Below are 24,347 nucleotides of genomic sequence, written 5' to 3'. Positions count from 1 at the left end.
AATTAAAAATTACGTAATAATTTTCGATTATCTATATATCTATTTTTCTTATTATATTATAATTATGTTTTTTTATTCCAAAGTGAATAGTTTTACAAAATATTTATTCCTTAAAAAGAGAACTACCTTGATATTGGTAAGAACATATAATACCTGAATATTAATAAGAATTAAAATTTATTATCGGGTGTTGAATCGCTTGATGCTGTCATTTTTATTTAAAATTCGAATTATTATTATTTTCACTAAAGAAAGTAAACTGTGAGTATATTGATTTACACTGTATATATGAATTTTAAAGAACCCACGTACCAAATTTTCAATTTTTCTTTTCGAAACACGAAAAATTCTTTTTAGAAATAAGGAACACATTATGAATGAAAAATAATATTACTAAAAATAAAATAATGCACAGCAACAAAAATAATAAATATTTATTTAAATTATTTATGTTTTTTTTTAATTTAAATGTAATAGTTTTACAAAAATATATATTAACAACATGTATAATTTAATTTAAATTTGATTTATTTCAACGATGTATATTTTGAATTTAAATTTGATTAGATATTTCATTACAACAACTATTTAATTAAATTATAAATATAAGTAAACAATATTTTTTTCTCATTTTTTATATTACTTTTTTAATTTATAGCTATTAATTTATTAAGGAATTTTTTTTATCTATTTTGTCTGTTCTCTTTTTTCTCATTTTTATTTTAATAAAAATTATAATAGATAAAAATATCTACATATAATAATAATAATAAAATCTACCTATTTATATTTTAACTTTTTGACAAAATACAGGATCCAAATGTTAGCTTTTAACAATAAAATATTCAAACGGGTAATCAACCAAATTATACGTGGTTCAAATAATCTATCTTTACATTCTTATTTTTTAATTTTTGACAAAACACAAGGTCCACAAGTTAATTTAAAAAAAACTTAATGGTCAAAATTGGTAAACAACTAAAATACAAGGTTCAAAATGGTGTGAATCCTTATAGAAAACATAAATTATATATATTTATATAATTTACTTTTTATAAATAATTTTTAACATTTTGAATAAATATATGATCCACAGGTTAATTTTTAAAAATAAACAATCAAAATGAGTAATCGGCCAAAATATAGTGTTCAAATAATAGATTTATCTATTTCTATTTTAATATTTTGACAAAACTTGAGGTCTACAAGTTAATTTGTAAAAATAAAAGTTCTAATGGGTGATCGACTAAAATACAAGGTTCAAAATAGTGTGAACCCTTACAGAAAACAAAAATTATATAAATATATAATTTAATTTTCATAAGAAGTTTGAACATTTTAAATAAATTCATGGTCCAAAGGTTCATTTTTAAAAACATAGGGTCAAAACGGGTAATGAGCAAAAATACAGTGTTCAAATAATCAATCTATCAATTCCAATTTTTATTCTTTTGACAAAACACGAGATCTAAAAGTTAATTTTTAAAAATAAAGACTTCAAACAGGTAATTGGCCAAAATAAATTTTACACAAAATATAAATTTTCTTATACATAATTTAGATTTTTTATAAAAAGAACTACGCAAAGCGTATAATAATAATAAATAAAAGTAAATATACAACAAGCTTTTTGAACTTTGTTTTCAGTACTTTAAAATTTGTCAGAATTTTTCAAAAATCTACAATAGGTTCGCTATACAATAACAGTGAACATCATCATGAAATAAAAAATTATGGTCAAGATGTCTTCACGTGTCTATATAAAGAACATGTTGTACGAGTATGGTCAAAATGAATCACCACCCCACAGTCTCCCAAAAAATATTTTAAAATATATATATGTTTTAATAATTACAAAACACTGCGCGGAGCGCGGTTATATTTTCTAGTTACTTATATAATGCAAAGAGAGAAGAGCACAACTACACCTACATCCTATCATATAACTGTAGGCTCGTTGTCACCAAGAAAGCCTTGTCCTGCACAAGTAACCTATATTATTTTCATTTGTAATTTCCCTTTTTATAAAATGAAGAAACTAACTCAACAACAATAACACATGAACATTCACAAATGTACAATTCGAAGGACAACTATGCATTAAGCTATAAAATCCTATCAGTGACACTTTCTTGTATCAAAATGTATTATAATAACACGATAATAGGTGTTTTTATCTTTTTCTGTTTTTTGTGTAAGGGTGTGTGAAGTATGAATTCGAGTAAAGATGTCACCCAATGGCATCTGCTTTTTATAGCTGCCAACAAGATAAAGTTGAGATGTCATATAAACCTCCACAAAAGTTCAGAGATAATAATTTACACACATAAGAAGTTGATATTAAAATACACAACAAAGTTGAACCACAACACTATGTTGCCGTGAAATTGAAAGGATGCTTGTTGACGCGGTTCTTCGGCAACAGGTAATTAAGAGAAGAAGAGAAAGAGATTAGTACTTAAAAGTAGAACCGCCGCAGATATGAAATCTTTGTGAGAAGAACTAGGTGACCCTAAACACGTTTTTAAGTGGTTCGAAGGTTAAAATCCTTCTACTCCACTAGTCAATATTATTGATCTCTTCTGGGTAATTGGTTTACAAAATATATAGTTCTTACAAGACTATTTTTTCCCACCTCTATCAATTCCCAGGGTCTCCATATTTATAGGAGAAGGCACCTGGAAATTGGTAGGGAGGTCATCCCGTGACCTTACCATTTGTCATATCAAGCCTGTGATATTCATGATTACTTCCTAAACCTGACACACAAGTGTGGTCTAATCAGTATGGAAGGAGATAATGGGCCGCACGGCCCAACCCGTCCGTGGGTGTCTGAATACGCACGTTCCTGCGGCGTGTCCGAGAAGGCAGGGGGATATCGGACATGTGATGGCAGGATTATGCACGTTTATCTTGCGTGTTGACTTCCCATAGGGTCAGAGCTTCCTGAGAAGCTCGCTACCGGAGCAATCCATAACCCGAGCTGATCCGTCAGTGGTCGTCGGATGTTGTTCCCAGCTCCTGGAACAACAAGAGGGAGCAGGAAACTCCATCCCCTCGAGCTAGAAGGGCCCGTCCTGAAGATAAAGCCTCTGGCCTGTGGGATCCTCGGGCTGAATCATGTTTAGTCCGAGGATCGTCCTGCTAAACAGCCCGTGGGAAATCCAGGGCGTACATCTGCCCCCCAAGCTCCTGCTCGTGGTCCATGACGTCAGACATGGGAGACCACAGTAGGAGCTTTTAGACTTCTCCCACAACCCTTCGCATTCCACGCTTTTCGCATGCGTCTGATACGTGGAACGCCGTGGGTGGCGACGGTACACTCTACGAGAACCGCATTAAATGGCCTAGCCTACTGTCCAGCCGTCGTTTCACATTTCGAGTGAAGGGTCTCCCAGGAGCCTTTTACACGTGATCCCCTCTTGTATAAAAAGGGGGTGGTCATCCCACGCACGGACCACCTTGCCATTCAGAACCTCTCAAATTTCCTTCTTTTCTCTCTGACCTTCCGAAGAGCAAAACCCTCATCTCCATTGCTCTCATCTTCTTCGTTCACGAAGCTTAAGCGTGCGAGTTCCTTCAAGGCCTTGGAGACTACTGTGCCAACGAAGCTCCTACCAGCGCAGCAACCTCACTCACCATCCAACCCTATACTGTAAGTCTTCTGTCCCTGTTTATTTTTGAAAGCATGCCACTGTAGCCTAGGTAAATTTTTTTTTACTGTAGCCACATGCAGAGGTTTTCTGGGTCGCGCGGATATGGAGGGTGATGGCCCTTCTTTGATTGGGGCACACTTGCCATGGGACATCGCCTTAGAACATGGGTTCCATGATTCTTTCTTAGGAACAATTTCTGGGTAGGATCCGTAGGAACTTTGGGTGCAAAAACCGGGTAGCTTAGGGAATACGCCTTAAAAGCGGTTTTGCCACGCCTTGCCCGTTGAAACTTTCCTCCCAAGGCAAAATCTTTTTTCTTACTCTGAGCCATCTGACACACGAATTCCGAGTAATCTGGGATCTGTTGAGGGCATAGGCGCGTGTTCCTTGGAACGCGTGGCACCACTCTCCACGGGCTGGGCTTACCTCAGCTCGTGTGCTTAATACTTGCCTCACTTTCCTGCTTGGGTCGCCTTTTCTAAAGTGTTTTCTTTTGTTCGATAGGCGACCAGATGGCTCCGAAGAGAAATCTGCCACAGAAGAATGTGGGAAGTTCGGCCTCCCAGAAGGATAAAGGAAAGGCGGTGGTGACCAGCTCGCCAATTCCTCACTTTGGACCGGCGGTGGAGAAGCAGGCCGAGGTGGCTCCTGACGCGTTTTTTGAGGCGGAGAGAATCGTCTCGAAGATAACCAGCCAGGCAAAGATCACCAAAATCTTCCTTAACCACAACATTCCTCTGGGGAAGACCTCCGTGATCGCCCGACCTGCTGCGGATGGGGAGAGGAGCTGCACGCCGCTCGACGAGTCGTTCGCGGCCTGGAGCGGGGAACACTTCAAGGCAGGGGCCTTCCTCCCCCTGGACCAGTATTTTGCTGATTTTCTGAACTACGTGGGGTTGGCCCCATTTCAGCTCCCCCCAATTCCTACCGTCTGCTGGCGGGACTGAGGTATTTGTTCCAAAAGCATGAGTGGGAGGTCCCCACTCCTGCTGATATCTTGTATTTCTTCTGCCTCAAAGCCAGCCCGGACCAGCGGGGGCGAGGCGACGGGTTCTATTACTTAACCCGCTTCCCTAACACAGCAGCAGTGATCGAGCTGCCGAGCCATCCAAACGACTTCAAAGACCAGTTTTTTATGTCTACTGGGTTCCGAAACTGCGATCATCATTATTTCAACCGCCCTCGTAAGTAATCCTCCATTTAGCTCGCCTTTTAACGGTTATCTTATTTTAGCTCGTCCCTTATTCCAATTCTGATTTCAACCAACCTTGCAGCCATCTACTCGAGGACCGAAAAGTCCGTGACCCTCGGGGGTCAATACGACACACTGGCGAACCTGCCTCCCAGTGAGAAAGACTACCGCGTGCTCGTGACAGACGAGGCGATGGTATTCTGCAAGCTGATTTTCCCAAATCAGACCTTGAATTTGAAAAGGCCCCGGGGTCCTCCCCCAGCCCGCGACAACAGGCCGACCGTCGCGGAGGAGGTCGCAGATGACGAAGGCGAGGAAGAAGGTGAGGAAGTTCCTCTGGTGAGGAACAGGAAGAGGAGCTTGGAGGTCGCCCAGGGGATGATCGAGGAGAGGGCCCAATCTGGAGCAACCGCGGGTCCTTCCGGCCAAGGTAACTTTTACTTATTTAAGAACGTAGATAGGGCCACTGCAGACCCCCGGCTGGTTAGGTTCAACCCTAGGCAGCTCGTCCATCGTCACCCAAGGAATCCGAACCTGGACACGCTTCTGCTCCACTGCGTTGACCAGCTCGTGCTGGACAACCAAGAGAGTCGGCCCAAGGGTACCGTAGTAGTAGATAATACCCTAGCCTTTAGGTCGGCCATTTTTGAGGAGTACGGGACCAATTTACGCACATGGCCTGCGCTCCAGAGGGGCGTCTACGCTCCGGGGATTAGGCAGTACGCAGAAGAGTCCAGCCCCGATTCAGAACCGGACCTAGAACCTTCGCCAGTTCGTGAGATAATCGTCCTAGGCTCTTCCAGCTCGGGGGGTAGGGCTCCCTTAGTATTTGCTTTCTTATTGCCTTTATTTCTGTATGATTGCTGATAACCGTGTTTTTTGCTCTTTGGCAGAAGAGATGTCTCAGCCCGGGAATAGTCTGCGGGGCGTTGTGTTTGGTGGGAATCCCCCAGCGGGGCCGAGGTTAAAGAGGCTTCGCGAGTCCAAGAGCTCGACCGGGGTCTCCACCAAATTCCCAACTACGGAGAAGGAGAGAGACCCGTCATCCCAGGTCGCGGGGCCGAACCTCCCTGTCGCCAGGACAGGACTCATGCATCCGCCACCCCAACGATCTCCACTGGCCGCCCAGGACGGGGTAATAGAGGTCGGGAATCTGGCCGCGGCAGCCCCGGACGTGCGTATCCCGGTCGACCCCTGGGCTCTGGAGAAGATGCCTGAAGCATTCCGGGGTACGGTGTACGAGTCGGCCAGCTACGCCGTCAGCCACTATTACAATATCAAGGAGAAGGAGCTCCGGGCCATCGAAACAACGAGCCCGGTCCGAGTTATAGAATCTGCTATGGACATGACTTTAACGGTAAAGTGCCCCCTTCTTCTAAGGCTTTGACACTCACACGCCGCCTTTCTCCCTCCAGTTTGCTAATTTATCATTCTTTTCTTGCAGGGCATGGCTGCCGCCTATAGAGGCATCGTTAGGACCAAGGCCCAGCTCGAGGGTTTGGAAGCAGATCGCCAGACTGCCCTCCAGGAGTCTCAGGAGGCGAGAGACGCCCTGGCGGCCTCCAAAGCCGAGCTAGAGAAGGTCCGCTCGGAGAACCAAGAGCTTAAACGCTCCCTGGCCGCATCCGAGCTAGAGAAGCTTCGCTCCGAGAACCTAGAGCTTAAAAACTCCCTGGCCGCATCGCGGGCAGACCTTGAGGTGGCGAAGGCCGAAGTCCAGACCTCCCAGACCGCCCTGAAAGACGAGCGGGCTGTGTCGGAGCAGTCCTTACAGGACCTATTCTATCACTGCTGGTCCCACAATCCGGACGCGGACTTCTCCTTCATGCCGCCGGACCTCTGGGCATTCCTGTTGCCGCGGCTTCAAGCCCGCCTGAATAAAGAGGCTCCTCCATCGGAGACTGGAGAGGCCTCTGCCGCGGCGGAGCAGGGTGAGACCGCGACCTCCAAAGGGCCAGCTGATGGGGCTTAGGATGCTCCTTGTTTTCGTATTTTGAACACTTTTTTTTTATTGTAATTCTCTTTTTTATGTGAGGCGTTTCCGCCTCGAGACAATTTGCTCAACCAGTTTTACATATATATTTTCATGCATTTGGTCATAATTTATCTCTTTATTTTTATGAACGTAGTTCGAGTTAACTTTATCCGTATCCCGGGCTCTTTAAAGAAGAACCTCGGTCAACAAGTTTTAGCTAACTTCTAAGTTTTATGACCTGGTTAAGACCAGGAGCTTATTTTGAAAAAAACTTAGATCGCGTCAACTTTTATCCGTATCCCGGGCTCTTTAAAGAAGAACCTCGGTCAACAAATTTTAGCTAACTTCTAAGTTTTATGACCTGGTTAAGACCAGGAGCTTATTTTGAAAAAACTCAGATCGCGTCAACTTTTATCCGTATCCCGGGCTCTTTAAAGAAGAACCTCGGTCAACAAATTTTAGCTAACTTCTAAGTTTTATGACCTGGTTAAGACCAGGAGCTTATTTTGAAAAAACTCAGATCGCGTCAACTTTTATCCGTATCCCGGGCTCTTTAAAGAAGAACCTCGGTCAACAAATTTTAGCTAACTTCTAAGTTTTATGACCTGGTTAAGACCAGGAGCTTATTTTGAAAAAACTCAGATCGCGTCAACTTTTATCCGTATCCCGGGCTCTTTAAAGAAGAACCTCGGTCAACAAATTTTAGCTAACTTCTAAGTTTTATGACCTGGTTAAGACCAGGATAGGACTTAGTTTGTGATAACTCTTATCCATAGATAAAAATTAACACCTAAGTCGTTAAGGAGACCTGGATATATCCGGGTACCATATGCCCCCCAAGTAACTGGGAAAGGGTCTTTCGTTGTTACTTTAAAATTACCCTTGCAAGTAACGAGAAACATTTGATTTTTATTTATACATGGAAGGTGACCTTCTAGGTCTTACAAATGTTTATTGATAATTTTTCTTTAGGTGGATTGCATTCCAAGTCCGCGGGACCGCCCCTCCACCAAGTCGAGCTAATTTATACGTCCCTTCTTTGATGACTTCGATGACCTGGTATGGTCCTTCCCAGCTTGGTCCCAGAACCCCATCTTTGGGATCTTTCCCGGCCAGGAAAACTCTCCTCAAGACCAAATCGCCGACGCTAAAGGCACGTCTTTTGACCTTAGTGTTGAAGTAGCGAGTGATTTTCTGTTGATAATGGGCGAGCTGGAGTTGTGAATCCTCTCGCCTCTCATCCATCAAGTCTAAGGAGTGGCATAGGAGCTCGTGGTTCTTGTCCTGTTCGTAGGACCGGACCCTGTGCGACAGGACCTTTACCTCCACGGGGAGGACCGCTTCACTACCAAAGGTTAGGGAGAAAGGAGTGTGACCCGTGGAAGTCCGATGTGAGGTCCTATAGGCCCACAGAACTTGGGGGAGCTGTTCTGGCCAGATCCCCTTTGCCTCATCTAGCCTCTTCTTGAGGCTTGCCTTCAAAGTTTTATTGACAGCTTCGACCTGGCCGTTCGCCTGGGGATAGGCCACGGATGAGAAACTTTTCACAATTCCGTTCTTTTTGCAAAATTCGGTGAACAGGTCGCTGTCAAATTGAGTGCCATTATCGGAAACGATCTTTTTGGGTAGGCCAAATCGACAAACGATGCTTTTAACCACGAAGTCTAGCACCTTTTTCGATGTTATTGTCGCCAACGGCTCTGCTTCGGCCCACTTTGTGAAGTAGTCAATGGCTACCACGGCGTAACGGACCCCGCCCTTTCCGGTGGGCAGGGCGCCTATTAGATCTATGCCCCAAATGGCGAAGGGCCAGGGAGACGATATCATTTTTAGCTCGGTCGGGGGTGCTCGTGCAACCGCGGCGAATCGCTGACACTTGTCGCACTTTTTTACGTATGAGATCGAGTCTTTGGACAGAGTCGGCCAGTAAAAACCCTGCCGAAGGATCTTCAAGGCCAGGCTTTGCCCCCCAGTGTGATCTCCGCAGAATCCGTCATGAACTTCCTGCAGGATGGCCTTCGCCTCACTTGGAAGAACACACCGGAGGAGAGGTAATGAATGCCCACGTCAGTACAATACCCCCTCGACTAGCGTATATCTCGGAGCTTGATAAAGGACTCGCCGTACGTCGTTGCGCCCTTCGGGTAACTTGCCCTCGACGAGGTACTCAACAATGGGAGTCATCCAGGTCAGCCTGATGTCAATCATCTCAATATTCGCTCGATCTCCGTCTATGCTTGGTTTGTCCAAGAACTCAATTGGCACCAACCCCAGGGTTTCTGCCTCCCCCGAGGTGGCGAGCTTGGCGAGAGCATCTGCATTGGCGTTCTGCTCCCGAGGTATCTGCTCGATCGACCCTTGCTCAAACGTAGACAATTCGGATTTTACCTTAGCCAAATAAGAGGCCATCTTGGGACCCCGCGCCTGATACTCGCCTAAGACCTGATTCACCACGAGCTGGGAGTCGCTGAAGCATTGGACAGAGCTTGCCTTTAGCTCGCTAGCTATCCTAAGTCCGGCTAACAAGGCCTCGTACTCTGCCTCGTTGTTGGACGCCTTGAACCCGAACCTCAGCGCCGAATGGAATCTATGTCCTTCTGGGGATATCAGAATGATTCCGGCCCCGGAGCCGTTCTCGTTAGATGAGCCATCAACGAAGATCCTCCACGATGAGCCTGAGGATGCGAGCTGCTGTGAATCTTCCGATGGGATCTCACGGAATCCCGCGCATTCTGCCACGAAGTCGGCCAAGGCTTGACTTTTTATGGTAGTTCGGGGAGTATAGAAAATCTCGAACTGACTGAGTTCGACCGCCCACTTTAGCAAGCGTCCCGAGGCTTCAGGCTTTTGCAAAACCTGCCTTAGAGGCTGATCGGTCATGACGTGTACAGAGTGGGACTGGAAGTATGGCCTGAGTTTTCGTGAGGCCGTGATTAGGCAGAACGCCAGCTTTTCCATCAACGGGTACCTTGACTCAGATCCGAGGAGTCTCTTGCTGATGTAATAAACCGGTTTCTGAGCTTGGTCCTCTTCTCGCACCAGAACGGCACTGGCTGCGTCCTCAGTCACGGCCATGTAGAGGAAAAGAGGTTCTCCTACCCTGGGCTTTGATAGCACAGGGGGCTCAGCTAGGTGCGTTTTTAGGTCGAGGAAAGCGCCCTCGCACTCTACCGTCCATTCGAACTTCTTGTTTCCGCGGAGCAGGTTGTAGAAGGGCAGGCACTTGTTGGTCGATTTGGAAATGAACCGGTTCAGTGCCGCCACCCTTCCTGTGAGGCCTTGGACATCTTTCCGCGACCTGGGGGATGGAAGCTCGAGCAGTGATCTGATCTTGTCGGGATTTTCCTCGATTCCTCGGGTATTGACTATGAAACCCAAGAACTTCCCCGATGCGACACCGAAAGTGCATTTCTGAGGATTGAGCCTCATGCCATATTCTCGCAGTATGTTAAAACATTCTTCCAGGTCGGCGACGTGGTTGGTGGCAGTCTTTGACTTGACAAGCATATCATCGACGTACACTTCCATGTTCTTCCCGATCTGATCCGCGAACATTCTATTTCCCAGCCTTTGGTAGGTTGCCCCGGCATTCTCAAGACCGAACGGCATGACCTTATAACAATAGACATTAGTCGGGGTCATAAAGCTGGTATGATCCTGGTCTGCTGGATTCATCGCGATCTGATTGTAGCCTGAGTACGCGTCCATGAAGGACATGAGCTCGTGCCCCGCCGTGGCATCCACCAGTTGATCGATCCTCGGCAACGGAAAGCAATCCTTGGGGCAGGCTTTATTCAGGTCGGAAAAATCAATACAGGTCCGCCATTTGCCATTGGGCTTTGGAACTAACACGGGATTAGCAACCCAAATGGGAAATCTGGCTTCGCGGATAAAGCCACATTTGTTGAGCCGGGCCACTTCTTCTTCAAGGGCCTCGGCTCGGGTTGTCCCTAAACGCCTCTGTTTTTTAGACTTTGCAGGGACGCTTTTGTCTAGGTGGAGCGTGTGCATGATTACGCTCGGACTGATCCCTATCATGTCCTCGTGCGACCATGCAAATACGTCTAGGTTCTTTTTCAGAAACGCGGTCAGATCCGCCTTTCTTCTATCGCAGAGGTTCTTTCCGAGCTTCACCGTCCGTGAAGGATTTTGTTCATCGATGCCTACCTCCTCGAGATCTTCAATAGCTTGGAGCTCGGACCTGTCCTCGCCTACTCGGGGGTCAATGTCCTCGCTTAAGGCGAGCTTTTCGTCTTCGGAAACCCGAGGTTTTTCAATCTCAGGGGCCGCCTTGGGTCCCTGCGATTCCTCTTCATCCTGAATGGCCATCGCCACCGGCCCGGGTTTAGATTTTCCCTTCGTGGAAATGCTGTAGCATTCCCTGGCCGCGAGCTGATCGCCCTTGATAGTGCAGACCCCTGTCGAAGTAGGGAACTTCATGGCGAGGTGCCGGACGGATGTGATAGCTTCGAAAGCAACGAGCGTTGGTCGGCCCAAAATTGCATTGTAGGCAGCGGAGCAGTCAATGACTACGAATTCGAGCAGTTTGGACACTGTTCGGGACTCGTCGCCTAGGGTGATCACCAGCTCGATCGTTCCTATCGCTGCTGACCCTTCGCCTGAAAAACCATATAGCATCATCGAGGTTGCCTTTAGCTCGGAGACGGTCAGACCCATTTTTTCTAAGGTTGAACGGAATAGGAGATTCACCGAGCTCCCATTGTCCACTAACACCCTCCTTACTCTCCGGTTGGCGAGCTGGACTGCTACGACCAAGGGATCGTTATGAGGGAATTGGACATGGCCCGCGTCCTCCTCCGTGAAAGTGACTGGTTGTTTCTCTAATCTTTGTTGTTTTGATTGATGCTGTTCCGGGACGAACTCCCCTCCATTGTGGGCCTTCAACTCATTTATGTACCTCTTCTGGGCGCCTCTGCTCGTGCCAGCCATGTGTGGCCCTCCAGAGATGGTGGAAATCTCTCCCTCGACCACGGGGGGAGGGACGTCCTGATCTACTCGAGGTCCAGGTTGACTGGCTGGGATCTCCGGAGCGGGTCGACCTGTGGGGACCCTGTTCGGCGAATATTGCGCCAACGGACCTGCTCGGATGAGAGTCTCGATTTCATCTTTGAGGTGCCTGCAGTCGTCGGTATTGTGCCCGACGTCGTTATGAAAACGGCAGAATTTGGAAGCGTCTCTCTTTCCCTTAGGGTGCTTTATTGGCTCCGGTCTTCTCCAGGGGACTCGCGTAGCGTTGGCCAGGAAAATATTCTCTCTGGTTTGGGTGAGCTCGGTATACGCTGTGAACACGGGCTTGAATTTATCCACGGACTTATTCTTCTTTTGACCGTGCTGGACGTTTTCACCATTTCCTTTTCTTTTGCCGCCACCGGGCTGGTTGCTCTGCGTGACGTCGGGAGTCGCTACTACGATCTCTGTTCCCGCCCCAGCGGGCTTCTCGAGGACCTGGCCGGTCCCCGCGGCTGAAGCTTCAGCTTCCTCCAAGTTTATCCATTCTTGGGCTCTGTTAAGGAATTCACTAACTGAGCTGACCCCCCTCCTTTGAATATCCTTCCACAGATCTCCGCCTACTAGGATCCCGGTCCTCATAGCCATGAGTTTGGAGCTGTCGTCGGCGTCTCTGGCTCGAGCAGCGACATTTGCAAATCTGCTCAAGTAGGCTTTTAGCGTTTCTCCAGGTTGCTGTCTCACGTTAGCTAAGGAGTCGGCCTGGACCCTGGCGGCCTGAGAGGCGCGGAATGCCCTCTTGAAGTCAGCCGAAAAGGTCTTCCAGGAGCTGATTGACTGCCTTTTACTTTGTTTGAACCACTGCCTGGCAGGTCCAGTTAGGGTGGAAGGAAAGATCAAGCAACGAAGCTCTGGCCCGATGTTATGAGCCATCATTAGGGTGTTGAACATCCCTAAGTGGTCAGATGGGTCTCCATCCCCGTTGAACTTGGACAAGTGAGGCATACGAAAGCCAGAAGGGTATGCCGTTGCTGCTATGTTGGGGGCGAAGAGCTCCATCTCATCCCCCGAATCATATTCGACTTTTTCTTTCTCTGACAGGAGCTTCTTCATCAGCTCCTCCATTTGAGTTAAGCGCTCTAAGGTTTTGTCCTGAGATCCTGGGTTATTCCGGGGCTGTTCAACAGCTCCGAACCCGTTGTACATATTAGGCGGGTTATTGCCCCTCCTATCTGGAGATAGGTCATTTGGGGCATTCCCGCCATTACGTACTTCGGATCGGACCCCAACTGAGCGGGCCTGGCTACCATCCCTAACTCGATCCTCTCTGTGAGAGTTGAGGCGATCTCGAAGGTCGCCTCCCTGGGTATTATGGTGACTTTGTGCTGAACTTAGTCGCTGTCGCAGGTTTCCTCTCGAAAGATCACTCCGTGCACTACCGGTCCAGTGACTCCTGCTGGACAGGCTCGATGTGCGTCTTTGGCGGCTCCGACCTGATCCTTCCCCCGGCACCCTGCTGCGCCGGGAAGGCCCGGCCGATGGCGGGTCTCTCCTACTATTTATGTAGGTCGGGATGTCTCGGACGGGCTGAGGAGACGGGTATCTGATGGGAGAAGGAGGATGCCTGACCGGAGAGGCGATCCTAGTGCCGTCTGGACGGACTAAATTTGGTGGGGGCCTCGCGGCCCTGCCAGCTTGATGGTTTCGCGCTGGGCGATCTGGACGAGGAACTGGACGCTCTTCGGGGACGGGCTGACGTCTCCGGATCTCCTCGGCCCTCCTTTGGGAATTCCTCCTATCTCTTCCGGGTGTCCTCGAGGAAGGCTGAGAGCTAGGGGTTGATGTCCTAACCGAACGGCTGTACTGCTGCGGTTCGGTCTGAGGCATTTCCCTGAAGTTCGCCTCTTGATGGCGTGATGAAGGGGTGGAGTTGGCTGCAGGGAGTCTACCCGAACGGCTATACCTGGATCGATTACTCCGGCGAGACTTAGGAGCCTCGCCTTGCCTCTCTCCAACGTTACCGTTGGTCGTGAGAGGGGGTAGTCGACCCAGAATATCCTGGATTTGCTGACCAGCTGCTGCCAGCTGGCTCCTCAGTTGAGCATTCTCCATCTCCACCGCAGTATAATAACCTGGATTCGGATTAGGCGGCCGGGGCGCCGAACTACCAGTGTCGTCTTGGCCGATCGGCTGCTTTCCTGGCCTTTGCTGAACTTCAGGAACTTGCTCCTCGGGGAGGGCAACATGGCGGGCCTCCTGCCCATCATGCTGTTCTGTCTCGTTGCCATGTTTGGATCGAGTGGTCACCATAGTTGTATGTTTGTGGTAGTACTAATTGGACTTGCTCTCAATGAAAGCACCAAACTGTTGACGCGGTTCTTCGGCAACAGGTAATTAAGAGAAGAAGAGAAAGAGATTTGTACTTAAAAGTAGAACCGCCGCAGATATGAAATCTTTGTGAGAAGAACTAGGTGACCCTAAACACGTTTTTAAGTGGTTCGAAGGTTAAAATCCTTCTACTCCACTAGTCAATATTATTGATCTCTTCTGGGTAATTGGTTTACAAAATATATAGTTCTTACAAGACTATTTTTTCCCACCTCTATCAATTCCCAGGGTCTCCATATTTATAGGAGAAGGCACCTGGAAATTGGTAGGGAGGTCATCCCGTGACCTTACCATTTGTCATATCAAGCCTGTGATATTCATGATTACTTCCTAAACCTGACACACAAGTGTGGTCTAATCAGTATGGAAGGAGATAATGGGCCGCACGGCCCAACCCGTCCGTGGGTGTCTGAATACGCACGTTCCTGCGGCGTGTCCGAGAAGGCAGGGGGATATCGGACATGTGATGGCAGGATTATGCACGTTTATCTTGCGTGTTGACTTCCCATAGGGTCAGAGCTTCCTGAGAAGCTCGCTACCGGAGCAATCCATAACCCGAGCTGATCCGTCAGTGGTTGTCGGATGTTGTTCCCAGCTCCTGGAACAACAAGAGGGAGCAGGAAACTCCATCCCCTCGAGCTAGAAGGGCCCGTCCTGAAGATAAAGCCTCTGGCCTGTGGGATCCTCGGGCTGAATCATGTTTAGTCCGAGGATCGTCCTGCTAAACAGCCCGTGGGAAATCCAGGGCGTACATCTGCCCCCCAAGCTCCTGCTCGTGGTCCATGACGTCAGACATGGGAGACCACAGTAGGAGCTTTTAGACTTCTCCCACAACCCTTCGCATTCCACGCTTTTCGCATGCGTCTGATACGTGGAACGCCGTGGGTGGCGACGGTACACTCTACGAGAACCGCATTAAATGGCCTAGCCTACTGTCCAGCCGTCGTCACATTTCGAGTGGAGGGTCTCCCAGAAGCCTTTTACACGTGATCCCTCTTGTATAAAGATGTCACCCAATGGCATCTGCTTTTTATAGCTGCCAACAAGATAAAGTTGAGATGTCATATAAACCTCCACAAAAGTTCAGAGATAATAATTTACACACATAAGAAGTTGATATTAAAATACACAACAAAGTTGAACCACAACACTATGTTGCCGTGAAATTGAAAGGATGCTAATCTAAAAAAGGGTATAAAGTCATTTCATTTTTCATCACTCCATATGCTAGCACAAAATTCTCATCACATAGTAAATGTATGACTTAGTAAATCTCACTTTCTATTGTGCTTCAGTGAAACGAAACTGCCACACATGTATAGCTGTGATGAAGTATAGTTGTGCTGCATCAACATACATGGAGTAGAATTTAACACCAAATAAAATGGTGATGAAATGCCATATCCCTACACCCCAATCATAGCAGCATTCTAGTAACCTTTACCTTTGGACTACTAATAAACGAGTAGGAAAGGAACTCATTATTGTGCTGAGTTATAGTACTGGCTTCTGCAAGCTCCGTTTCAGGAATGAAATCATGCCCTTGAATACATGGAATAAGCATTGAGTAGGACTACAGATTAAGCTTCCACAACAATAAGAAACTCTTCCACCTGTTGATTGCTGACTTCAAGTGCTTCTTCAAGTTGCTGCTTTGAACCTTTTTTCAAGACATTGTTGAGACTCTACAAGGCTTGACCTTTCAGGGCCAGTCAAACAGAAACAGGGTGTTTTGCAGCTTCTCTTGCCTGCAAATACAAATGCCAAGGAGTTGAAGAAGACAATCAAGATATTATACAAAGAAGTTATTTCAATATATGTAAAGTTTCACTTAGCTTATCTTTTAGTTCTCAATTTTGAAGCAAGATTCTTACTTTGTTTCCACTTTCCAGAAAGTTGCCGCAGACGAAAAGTTCTTCTGCAGCTAGATCTTTGACTCTGAGAAAAAGAAAATCAGACATTCCAATAGTCCTCCTGAGAAATCTCCGATTCCTAAAAGAATGCTTCTTGAATCCTCACTGTTGAAGCTCTTTAGGGCAAGGATACGCTCAGGCAGCTGTACTTGGGAATCAATTTCTCTTTTATTTAGTACCATATGGAATTTTTTTCAGAGTCTTATTCAGGGCAATGGTTACTGGACAATATGGACTATAAGAAATTCAGATTATATATATAGGAATTTTCTTAGGTAGGATCACACTTTTGTCACTACTGTAAGAATATTTTCTATTTTCAGAGAAACTATAATTATTATTTTTTTTTTTTGCATGATGGCGTACATTATAGTTATAACAGTCATTTGTCAATTTTCGAGAAATTCCGAATAATTAATGATAGTCGAAATCAGAGTTTAAATAATTAGTTGTACTCTATTTTTATTCTGATTTCGACATGGTAAATTCATTGGAATTTTATGAAAATTGGTGAGATGCATATTTGGGTCATAATTTCTCAAAATATCAAAAACAGAATATACTCTTACGGTTGGTAGGGGCAAAAGTAATGCCTAGCTAAAATACTCCATATATATATTTATGGAAAGGCCTTTACTTAGGCTGATATTATTGATAAATCTGATTAGATGTTCGTAAGCTAGGATGAACTAATGACGTTGAACTTGGCCATCATAGCTTTTGATGCTAAGCTTTGTGGGGTCATAGACCAGCCGACAAAGCTAGAGCAAGAGAAGTTACGCCTAGGCACTTTAAGGACAAACATTCCAATCAGGTTATCAGGTTTTCAAGGGAAAACCTTGTTTCACACGATTAAGTAGTGAAACAATGTACTGTTTAGAGAAGATAAATAGTGGCTGATATAGGCAGGCAAACTGTTTAGAGAATTCTCAAAGATGTTTTGGGTGATGGTCTAATGAGTTGTTTGATCGTTGGTTTTTGAGGAGGATAAGGGATTAATGTAGGGAATTGTAAGGGGTGGCTTTGTAAGCCTTGGTTGACTAGGTTTTCTCATTTGAGTTTCTAAGCAATAACTTTTCCTGTTATTTGGGAGGCTGATCTAAGAAAATGAACTAAGAAAGAGGAAAGAAAAGAAAATGGTCCATAGAAGAATATCATTACAACTGTTTTCTGTAATAATGCATTGCATTATTACAAAATCTCCTAGTGATATCCTCCTACGGGGTTCATTAGCTATTGGATTAACCATCCAATGGCTGATAAACATATCTCTTTGTCCGTTCATTGACTTCTTCAGTGTGTGCATCACTGCTAAATGGGCCATCAAGATACGACCTCTTTGTTGAAGTTCTAGAAGTACTGAAAAGATGACCTGTTTTTGTTCTATTGTCGTTTTCTTCCGCAAATTTCACATAATTCTCGTTTGACACATCCGGTGAGTAAATTGGCCAAGATAGTTGAGGATTCACTTGGTAATCACAACGTGCCTATAAATATGAGTTATAAACACCTCAAACGGTTAATAGGTATTATTTGATATTGGAAAATGTAGAAAAGAACAGTGCCTATTCTTATCAATGGACTTACAACAAATGCTGCTTGGTTATCAAAATCAGAAGAGCTTTGGCCACTTAGTTCACCATCTGTTCCAGATGGAGCTTGTATCTTGTTGTCAAACAGAGAACTTAAGTTCTGCTTGGTGGAATCTGGTGGGTAAATTAGTGAGACTAGTTGACTACTCTCATCGTCATCCCATTGTATCTGCAATCATAAATTAGAACAAGCAGATGTTTAAGTTTTGATTCACCTCCCATGATTTATAAATTAATATTGTAAAATGTAGAAAGAACGTTGCTTTTTCTTACTGAAGAACTAATAAAAAATGACATTTTAAATTAAAAAAAATAAAATAAAAGAAAGTAAAAAGAGCATATTTTTTTTTCTTACCACTGGACTTGTAATAACAGCAGGCCCTAATGGATTTTCAGGATCAGAAGTGGTTTTGCCACTTATTTCACCATTTTCTTCAAATGGAGCTTGCATCTCATTACCGAGCACGTGTGTGAAATCAGAAGAGATTTTGCCCCTTATTTTACCGTCTACTCCAGATGGAGCTTGTATCGCATTGCCATGCAGAGATCTCAATGCCTGTTCGTCGGAATCTGGTAAGTATATTTGTGAGAATTGTTGATAACTGACATCGTGGTCACATTGTACCTGCAATAAAAAATTATTACAACCAGATGTTTAAGCTTGGTTTAACCTCACATGACTTATGCGGATAAATTAATATTGTGGAATGTGATGTAGAAAAGGGTATTGCTTATTCTCACCAGTGGAGTTGCAAAATCAGAAGTGATATTGTTGCCACTAAGTTCACCTTCCTCGTGGTGGCGTGGAGCATCGGCCTTCCTCCCTTTCTTCTTCAACCTCAAGCAGCAAATGACAAGGATGTACTCCTGCATATTTGAGCATATAAAAAGGAACACAACTTATGATTTAGATTTTAGAACCAATTGTATCATATCAACTTAATTATTTCTTGTTCTAAGAAGAAAGTTTGCATCTTCCTACTACAAAGATCAAGAAAATAACATCACTTCTTTGTGCCCAAACTCCAAGGTTTTTTAAAAAGATTGCTGTTGTAGATCATCACATTTTTCTTTTGAAAACCTATTATTACCACAATTAGTTTTCTATTTAATGATTTTTTTTTTAACTCAAGAATACAAAATTTGTGTAGCTAACTGTGAGACTTGATCTGCATCACCTAATTTCTGGTTTGGCGTAGAAACCAGCGTACTACATAAGCAAGAGGCTTTTGGAAGCTGAATCCCGGTATCCTCTGATTGAGAAGCTTGTGTTCTGCCTGATTTTGGCATCGAGGAAGCTCAGGCCGTATTTTCAATCCCACACCTAGGGGTGAGCATCTAAACCGACAAACCGCGGTGACCGACCGCACCGCACCATACTACACCGCAAACCGTGGTGTCAAAAGTGTAATGGTTCGGTATGGTTTGTATTTTAGCTAAACCGCGCAGTGCGGTGCGGTGCGCAGTTTGGCGGTGTGAAATTTTGGTTTACACCGCACCGCATACTTACAAATATATTAAAAAAAAATAAACTTTACATATATACCATTTTTTATAGTTACCCAATATGGGAGACTTGTATATTTTTTTTGTGTTTCACTGAACTTAATTGATAACTTGTGGTGTTGTTTAGAACTTATTAAGGATTTGTTATGAACTAAGGATCTAGTATTTTTTTTAAAATTTAAATTTTGTTATGACATATTTTTTAACACAAACCGTGGAAAACCGCCCAAACCACACCGCAAAAAATGGTTTGGTTTGGTCGGTTTGGTGCAACCAAATCACACCGCATGGTGTGTTCTAGTTACTAAACCGCACTTGTGGCGTGGTGTATTAAAAAGTGTTCAAACCGCCCAAACCACACCGTGCTCACCCCTACCCACACCATACACGTCTTAAACAATCAATATTTAAGACAAGTCTTGCAAAAGCTTGAAGCATCAGGACGTCTCTTGAAGTGGGTTATCGAACTCAGTCAATTCGAGATATTATATAAGCTATGAACAACAATAAAGGGCCATGCGCTCGCTGATTTAGTACTTGAATATACCAAGTTCCAGGACGAGCCTTTAAGGGAACTGGTACAATAGTTGTGGAAACTCTTCATTAATGGATCATCCAACGAACACAGATCCGGAGCTAAAATAATCATGATCACACATGAAGGACATCGCTTCCATACAACTCTTAGATTCGGTTTCGAAGCATCCAATAACGAAGCGGAATACGAGGCTTTGTTGGCTGGAGTTCGGGTAGCAAAGGAGCTGAAGGCAAAAGCAATCAAATGCTTCAGTGATTCTCAACTCGTGGTTAATCAAGTGTTGTGAGATTATCAAGCTCGAGAAATCAAAATGGCAGCCTATCAAGTTAAAGTAAAAAGTGAGCTGTCAGAATTTGAGTTCTATTCCATCGAGCAAGTCCCTCGCGAGCAGAACACCAACGTAGACACTCTAGCCCGACTCGCCACAACCAAAGAAGCAGACTCATTGAATGTGGTCCTGGTGGAGTTCTTAGACATGTCGAGCATAGAAGAAGAGGCAATAGAGGTCGAAATGATTTGTGAAACATCGACCTGGGTGAACCCAATAGTAGAATACCTCATGTCCAGAAAATTATCTGAAGATTGCAAGTACGCTCAAAAGTTGTTGTACCAGGTCCCGAGGTATATTATGGTTGATGGGTTGATTTGCTCGTGAAATTCGTTTCCCTTTAAAAATTTCTAAATTTGAAAGAAGGGAAGTTTGAGTGATTAAGGGTGCGTTTGATAGCCCTATTATGTTCTATTGTATTGGATTATTTTATAACATATTTTTATATAATACTATATTTAGTATTAACTTGTATTTACATATAAATATATAATATTTTAGTAAGAGTCAATACCAAATATATTATTATAAAAAAAAATGATATGAAATATAATACAATATAATACGCCATAATATGGGTACCAAATGTACCCTAAATATATTGTGCAAATGAAGATTGAATGCTTGAGCAAAAGAATATCTCTTCTATAAAATAAGTGTGTAGATAACGGAAATTCTTGGCTTTAAAGGTTTTTTATTTTGTTAATGTTAACTTTAACATAATATTCTTATATTTAACAAAATATTCTTATATTTAACGGCAGTTTGTAAACACTTACACTTAAATAAAATAAAATAAATAATTAAAAAAATTAAAATATAATATTTTTGAGATTTTTTACAATGATAATTATTTAAAAATAATAAATAATTAAACAAATTAAAATAGAACATTTTTCAGATATTTTACCATGATAATTATTTTAAAATAATAAATAATTAAACAAATTAAAATATGATATTTTTGAGATATTTTACAATGATAATTATTTAAAAATAATAAAATCATATGTTTGATAACTTAAATAAAATTTAATTAAACTTAAACTCACCTATTAGAATAATATCATATTAAACATATAATATAATCTATTGTAAATTAGCAACAAATTATTTAAAAAAAAAAAAAGAAACTACCAAGAGACTTAAATTTAAAATCCACGTATAATATTTCATATTAGATTAAATATATAATATATAATCTTTTGTTGTTACTCCCAAATTTAAAAACCATAACAAACATAAACTTAAACAAAATAAATAAATTATTTAATTAAAATAGGATAATTATTTCAAAATTTATGTGATATTAATATAAATTTAATAAAAATAATTAATAAATTCTATAAATAAATCTATGCAAACGTGCAATATGCACGTTACTTGTATCTAGTATATATAAATATATATATATATTTAGAAAGAATAATACAAATTTGGTCTTTTTGTTTAAGAAAAATTATTTTAATTTGACTAAAAAAATAGTTAGTCAAAATATTTTCAAATAAGCCTAAAATACACTCAAATTTTAGGTTGGATGTAGGTTTTAAAATTCAAATTCAAATTTTATGTATTCATTATTATTTAAATAATTTGTTTATTTGAATTGTAAAAATATAAAATAAAATTTATTAATATAAAATATTTTTTTGACACATTATGGTCTTATTATAAAACAAATTTGAATTAACGAGAACATTTTCAACCAAATTATAAAACACAATGGCTATTTTCAAAATTTTGTCAAACAATACCCAGATTGGAATTTTATATGAGCACAGGGGACCAAATTAATATTATCCCTAGAATGTTAAATTAATTTAAAACATTTTTATATTCAATTTAAGCTTAGATTTGTGATTTTTCTAGCAAAAAAATTGGTTGGTGCTAAAAATTAACGTTGAGTTTAGCTACAGTACGTTGAAATATCACTCTTTTATCAGAAGGAAGAAAAATGTTATATTGTTACACTATGTCTGGTTTATTAGAATTGACATTGGCATGAAATCATAAATCCTTTTGAGTTTTAGCTCAAGGAATAGGTTTCAATGGAATTGAAAGGGTAGGTAAACATTTAGTATCTTGTTTTTTTACAAAGTATCATTTTAGTACCCTCTGTTTTCAATAATGCTCATATGGTACCCTGTATTTTAAAATTGTACATATTTGGTACCCTAAACTCAAATTTAATTAATAAAATTTTACCAATTTAATCAAACTGTTGTCAATTATGTAAATTCCAAATTTAAATTTAATTACTTAATTACATATAACTTATGACAATTTGATCATATTGACAAAATTATATCTCTCAAATCTGAGTCTAGGGTATCAAATATGTATAATTTTAAAATACAAGATATCATATGAGCATTATTAAAAATAAATGGTACCAAAATGATACTTTACAAAAACATAAGGTACTAAATAAGTAAATTCCCGAATTAAAATTTCATTAAATAGTGGAATTTGGATTCATGTGATCCAGCAAAAGAAAGGAGCATCATTTCCAAAATAATATTAAAAATAAAAGTAAAATCACAATTTTACCCAACTTTTTTCTACACAAATTAGGAATTAAAACCCTATTTACTATTGCTTTATATTATTTTATTCTATAATAAATTAAGTAATAATTTTTATTTATAAAAAAAATTAATTTAAATTATATAATATAATTATATTATTTTATTTTGAATTTAAATCAGAAATTTCTTTTTAAATTACTTAAATTTTATATATTTTATATATTATAAATAAAATAAAAAACCAAACAAAATAAGCATAATTCTAATATTCATTTCAACAACAAAAAAAAATGTATGCTAATCAATTCTCGTTACCATTCTTATTTTATTATATCATTCTCATTACCATTATTCTCATTAGTACCAAACGCTAGTTAAGACTTTCTGAAAGGCCGGGTCAGCATAAAACCTTTTTTTTCCCTAGCTAGAGTACCAATTTTGCTTAAATTCAAACCAAACATCCTAAAAGAAAATATTATTTTTTAGGGTAAGTTAAGAATATGAGCAAAAAAGTCAGTATTTTCTTTCACGTACAGATAGTTAAATTGAGTTAAAAGTACTAAACATCAATTTGTAGCTCAGATTTGTGATTTTGCTAGTTAAAATTGCAAGCCAACGAAAACCACTATTGGTCTCGACTGATTAAAAAAAAATTAATCATTTTTTTTCTGCTTGCCAAAATACAATCCAAATATCAAAATGGGGTTTAGACAATTAAGGTAAATAAAAATGAGAGCATTAAATTAATTAATAATTAAGAGAAGAGGGATTAAACCTGATGAAGGTGATCATGCGCAGGAGGAATATAGTACTCTTGCATTGTATAATCGGTCTTTTGGTGAGATTTGCTACTACCTTTATGGAAGGTAAGATATGACTTCTTTCCTAAGCTACCTTCAATTTTCTTACCCCTTCCGGTTTGCTGCCAGAACCCCGTTTTAGTCTTCCTATGTTTACTTTGGGAGCTCGAGTTCCTGTAAAATGATCGAGAAAAGAACCACCACTCATCTTTATTCGATCCCAACTTCGATTTAGCTGAAAATATCAGTAAGAAAAACCCAAAAAAATCAATTTATAAATATATACATATGTAATATGTTTATTCTGATCAAAAAAAAAAAAACAGAGCATACATACACACATACCGGCTAATTCACAAGGTTCAAGCTCCAATATATTGTCGACCTCTTCAATGTAAGGATCGAGCTCGGAATCCATTCCCTGAATCTTCCGCCACAAGCACTTGATCACCTGCTGTTCTGTTGGACTGAAAGTGAGTCCCATAGGTATGACTGATGGGTTGCTACTCATTTTCTCTTCCAGCTACCAAATTTGTGTGTGTGAAACTGTGTTGAAGTAAGCAAAATGGGCGGAAAAAGAAAAGAAAAGAAAAAAAAAAAAGCTTCCTGGGTACTATGATCTCAGAGCTGTGGGTTTTGGATTTCGTCGGAGTGGAGAGTGGAGTGGTGAGATGGTGTTTTTATTAAGACCACTTTCTTAATCAGTTGACTAATGTCACTGTATGTAAAGTCTTCCCCTTATCTTTACCTTGGCTAAGAAGTTGTCTTGTACTCAGCTTATAAGGTTTTGCCACGTGGTTTCTGGGACTCAGGGGTGCCACATAGGATTAGTGCGTCCATGGCCCACTCTCATTTACCGCGTCAAACCATAACATTTTTTTTTAAGAATGAAAATTTGTCTATACCAAAATACAACTTATAAATTTTGTGCAAAAATATCCGTTAATAATTTTATATCTGAAT

General features: G+C 41.7%; 1 protein-coding gene across 5 annotated transcripts; it reads right to left on the bottom strand.

The window, feature by feature from the left end:
• Positions 1-1,719: 1,719 nt before the first annotated feature.
• On the bottom strand, positions 1,720-24,052 carry LOC133797390 (NAC domain-containing protein 96-like). Of its 5 annotated transcripts, XR_009875639.1 has the most exons (8): positions 23,730-24,049; positions 23,360-23,619; positions 18,426-18,551; positions 18,040-18,309; positions 17,680-17,853; positions 16,054-17,579; positions 15,624-15,927; positions 15,217-15,522 (listed from the first exon to the last, which is right to left on the bottom strand). XR_009875639.1 is itself a non-coding variant. In XM_062235277.1 (7 exons), the coding sequence occupies exons 1-7, from the start codon at positions 23,893-23,895 to the stop codon at positions 1,939-1,941; spliced, it is 1,152 nt and encodes a 383-aa protein (XP_062091261.1). In that variant the 5' UTR covers positions 23,896-24,052; the 3' UTR covers positions 1,720-1,938. The 5 variants fall into 5 exon arrangements, 3 of the variants coding, with proteins under 3 accessions (XP_062091261.1, XP_062091260.1, XP_062091259.1); XM_062235277.1 differs by lacking the exons at positions 15,217-15,522; positions 15,624-15,927 and adding an exon at positions 1,720-1,979 and having other exon boundaries at positions 17,465-17,579; positions 23,730-24,052; XR_009875638.1 differs by having other exon boundaries at positions 15,217-15,927.
• Positions 24,053-24,347: the final 295 nt, after the last annotated feature.

This window comes from Humulus lupulus, chromosome 8 (genome assembly GCF_963169125.1).
Source record: "Humulus lupulus chromosome 8, drHumLupu1.1, whole genome shotgun sequence".
Taxonomy (NCBI): domain Eukaryota; kingdom Viridiplantae; phylum Streptophyta; class Magnoliopsida; order Rosales; family Cannabaceae; genus Humulus; species Humulus lupulus.
The sequence above is the reverse complement of the archived record's forward strand: the minus strand, read 5'-3'. Positions and strand labels throughout refer to the sequence as shown.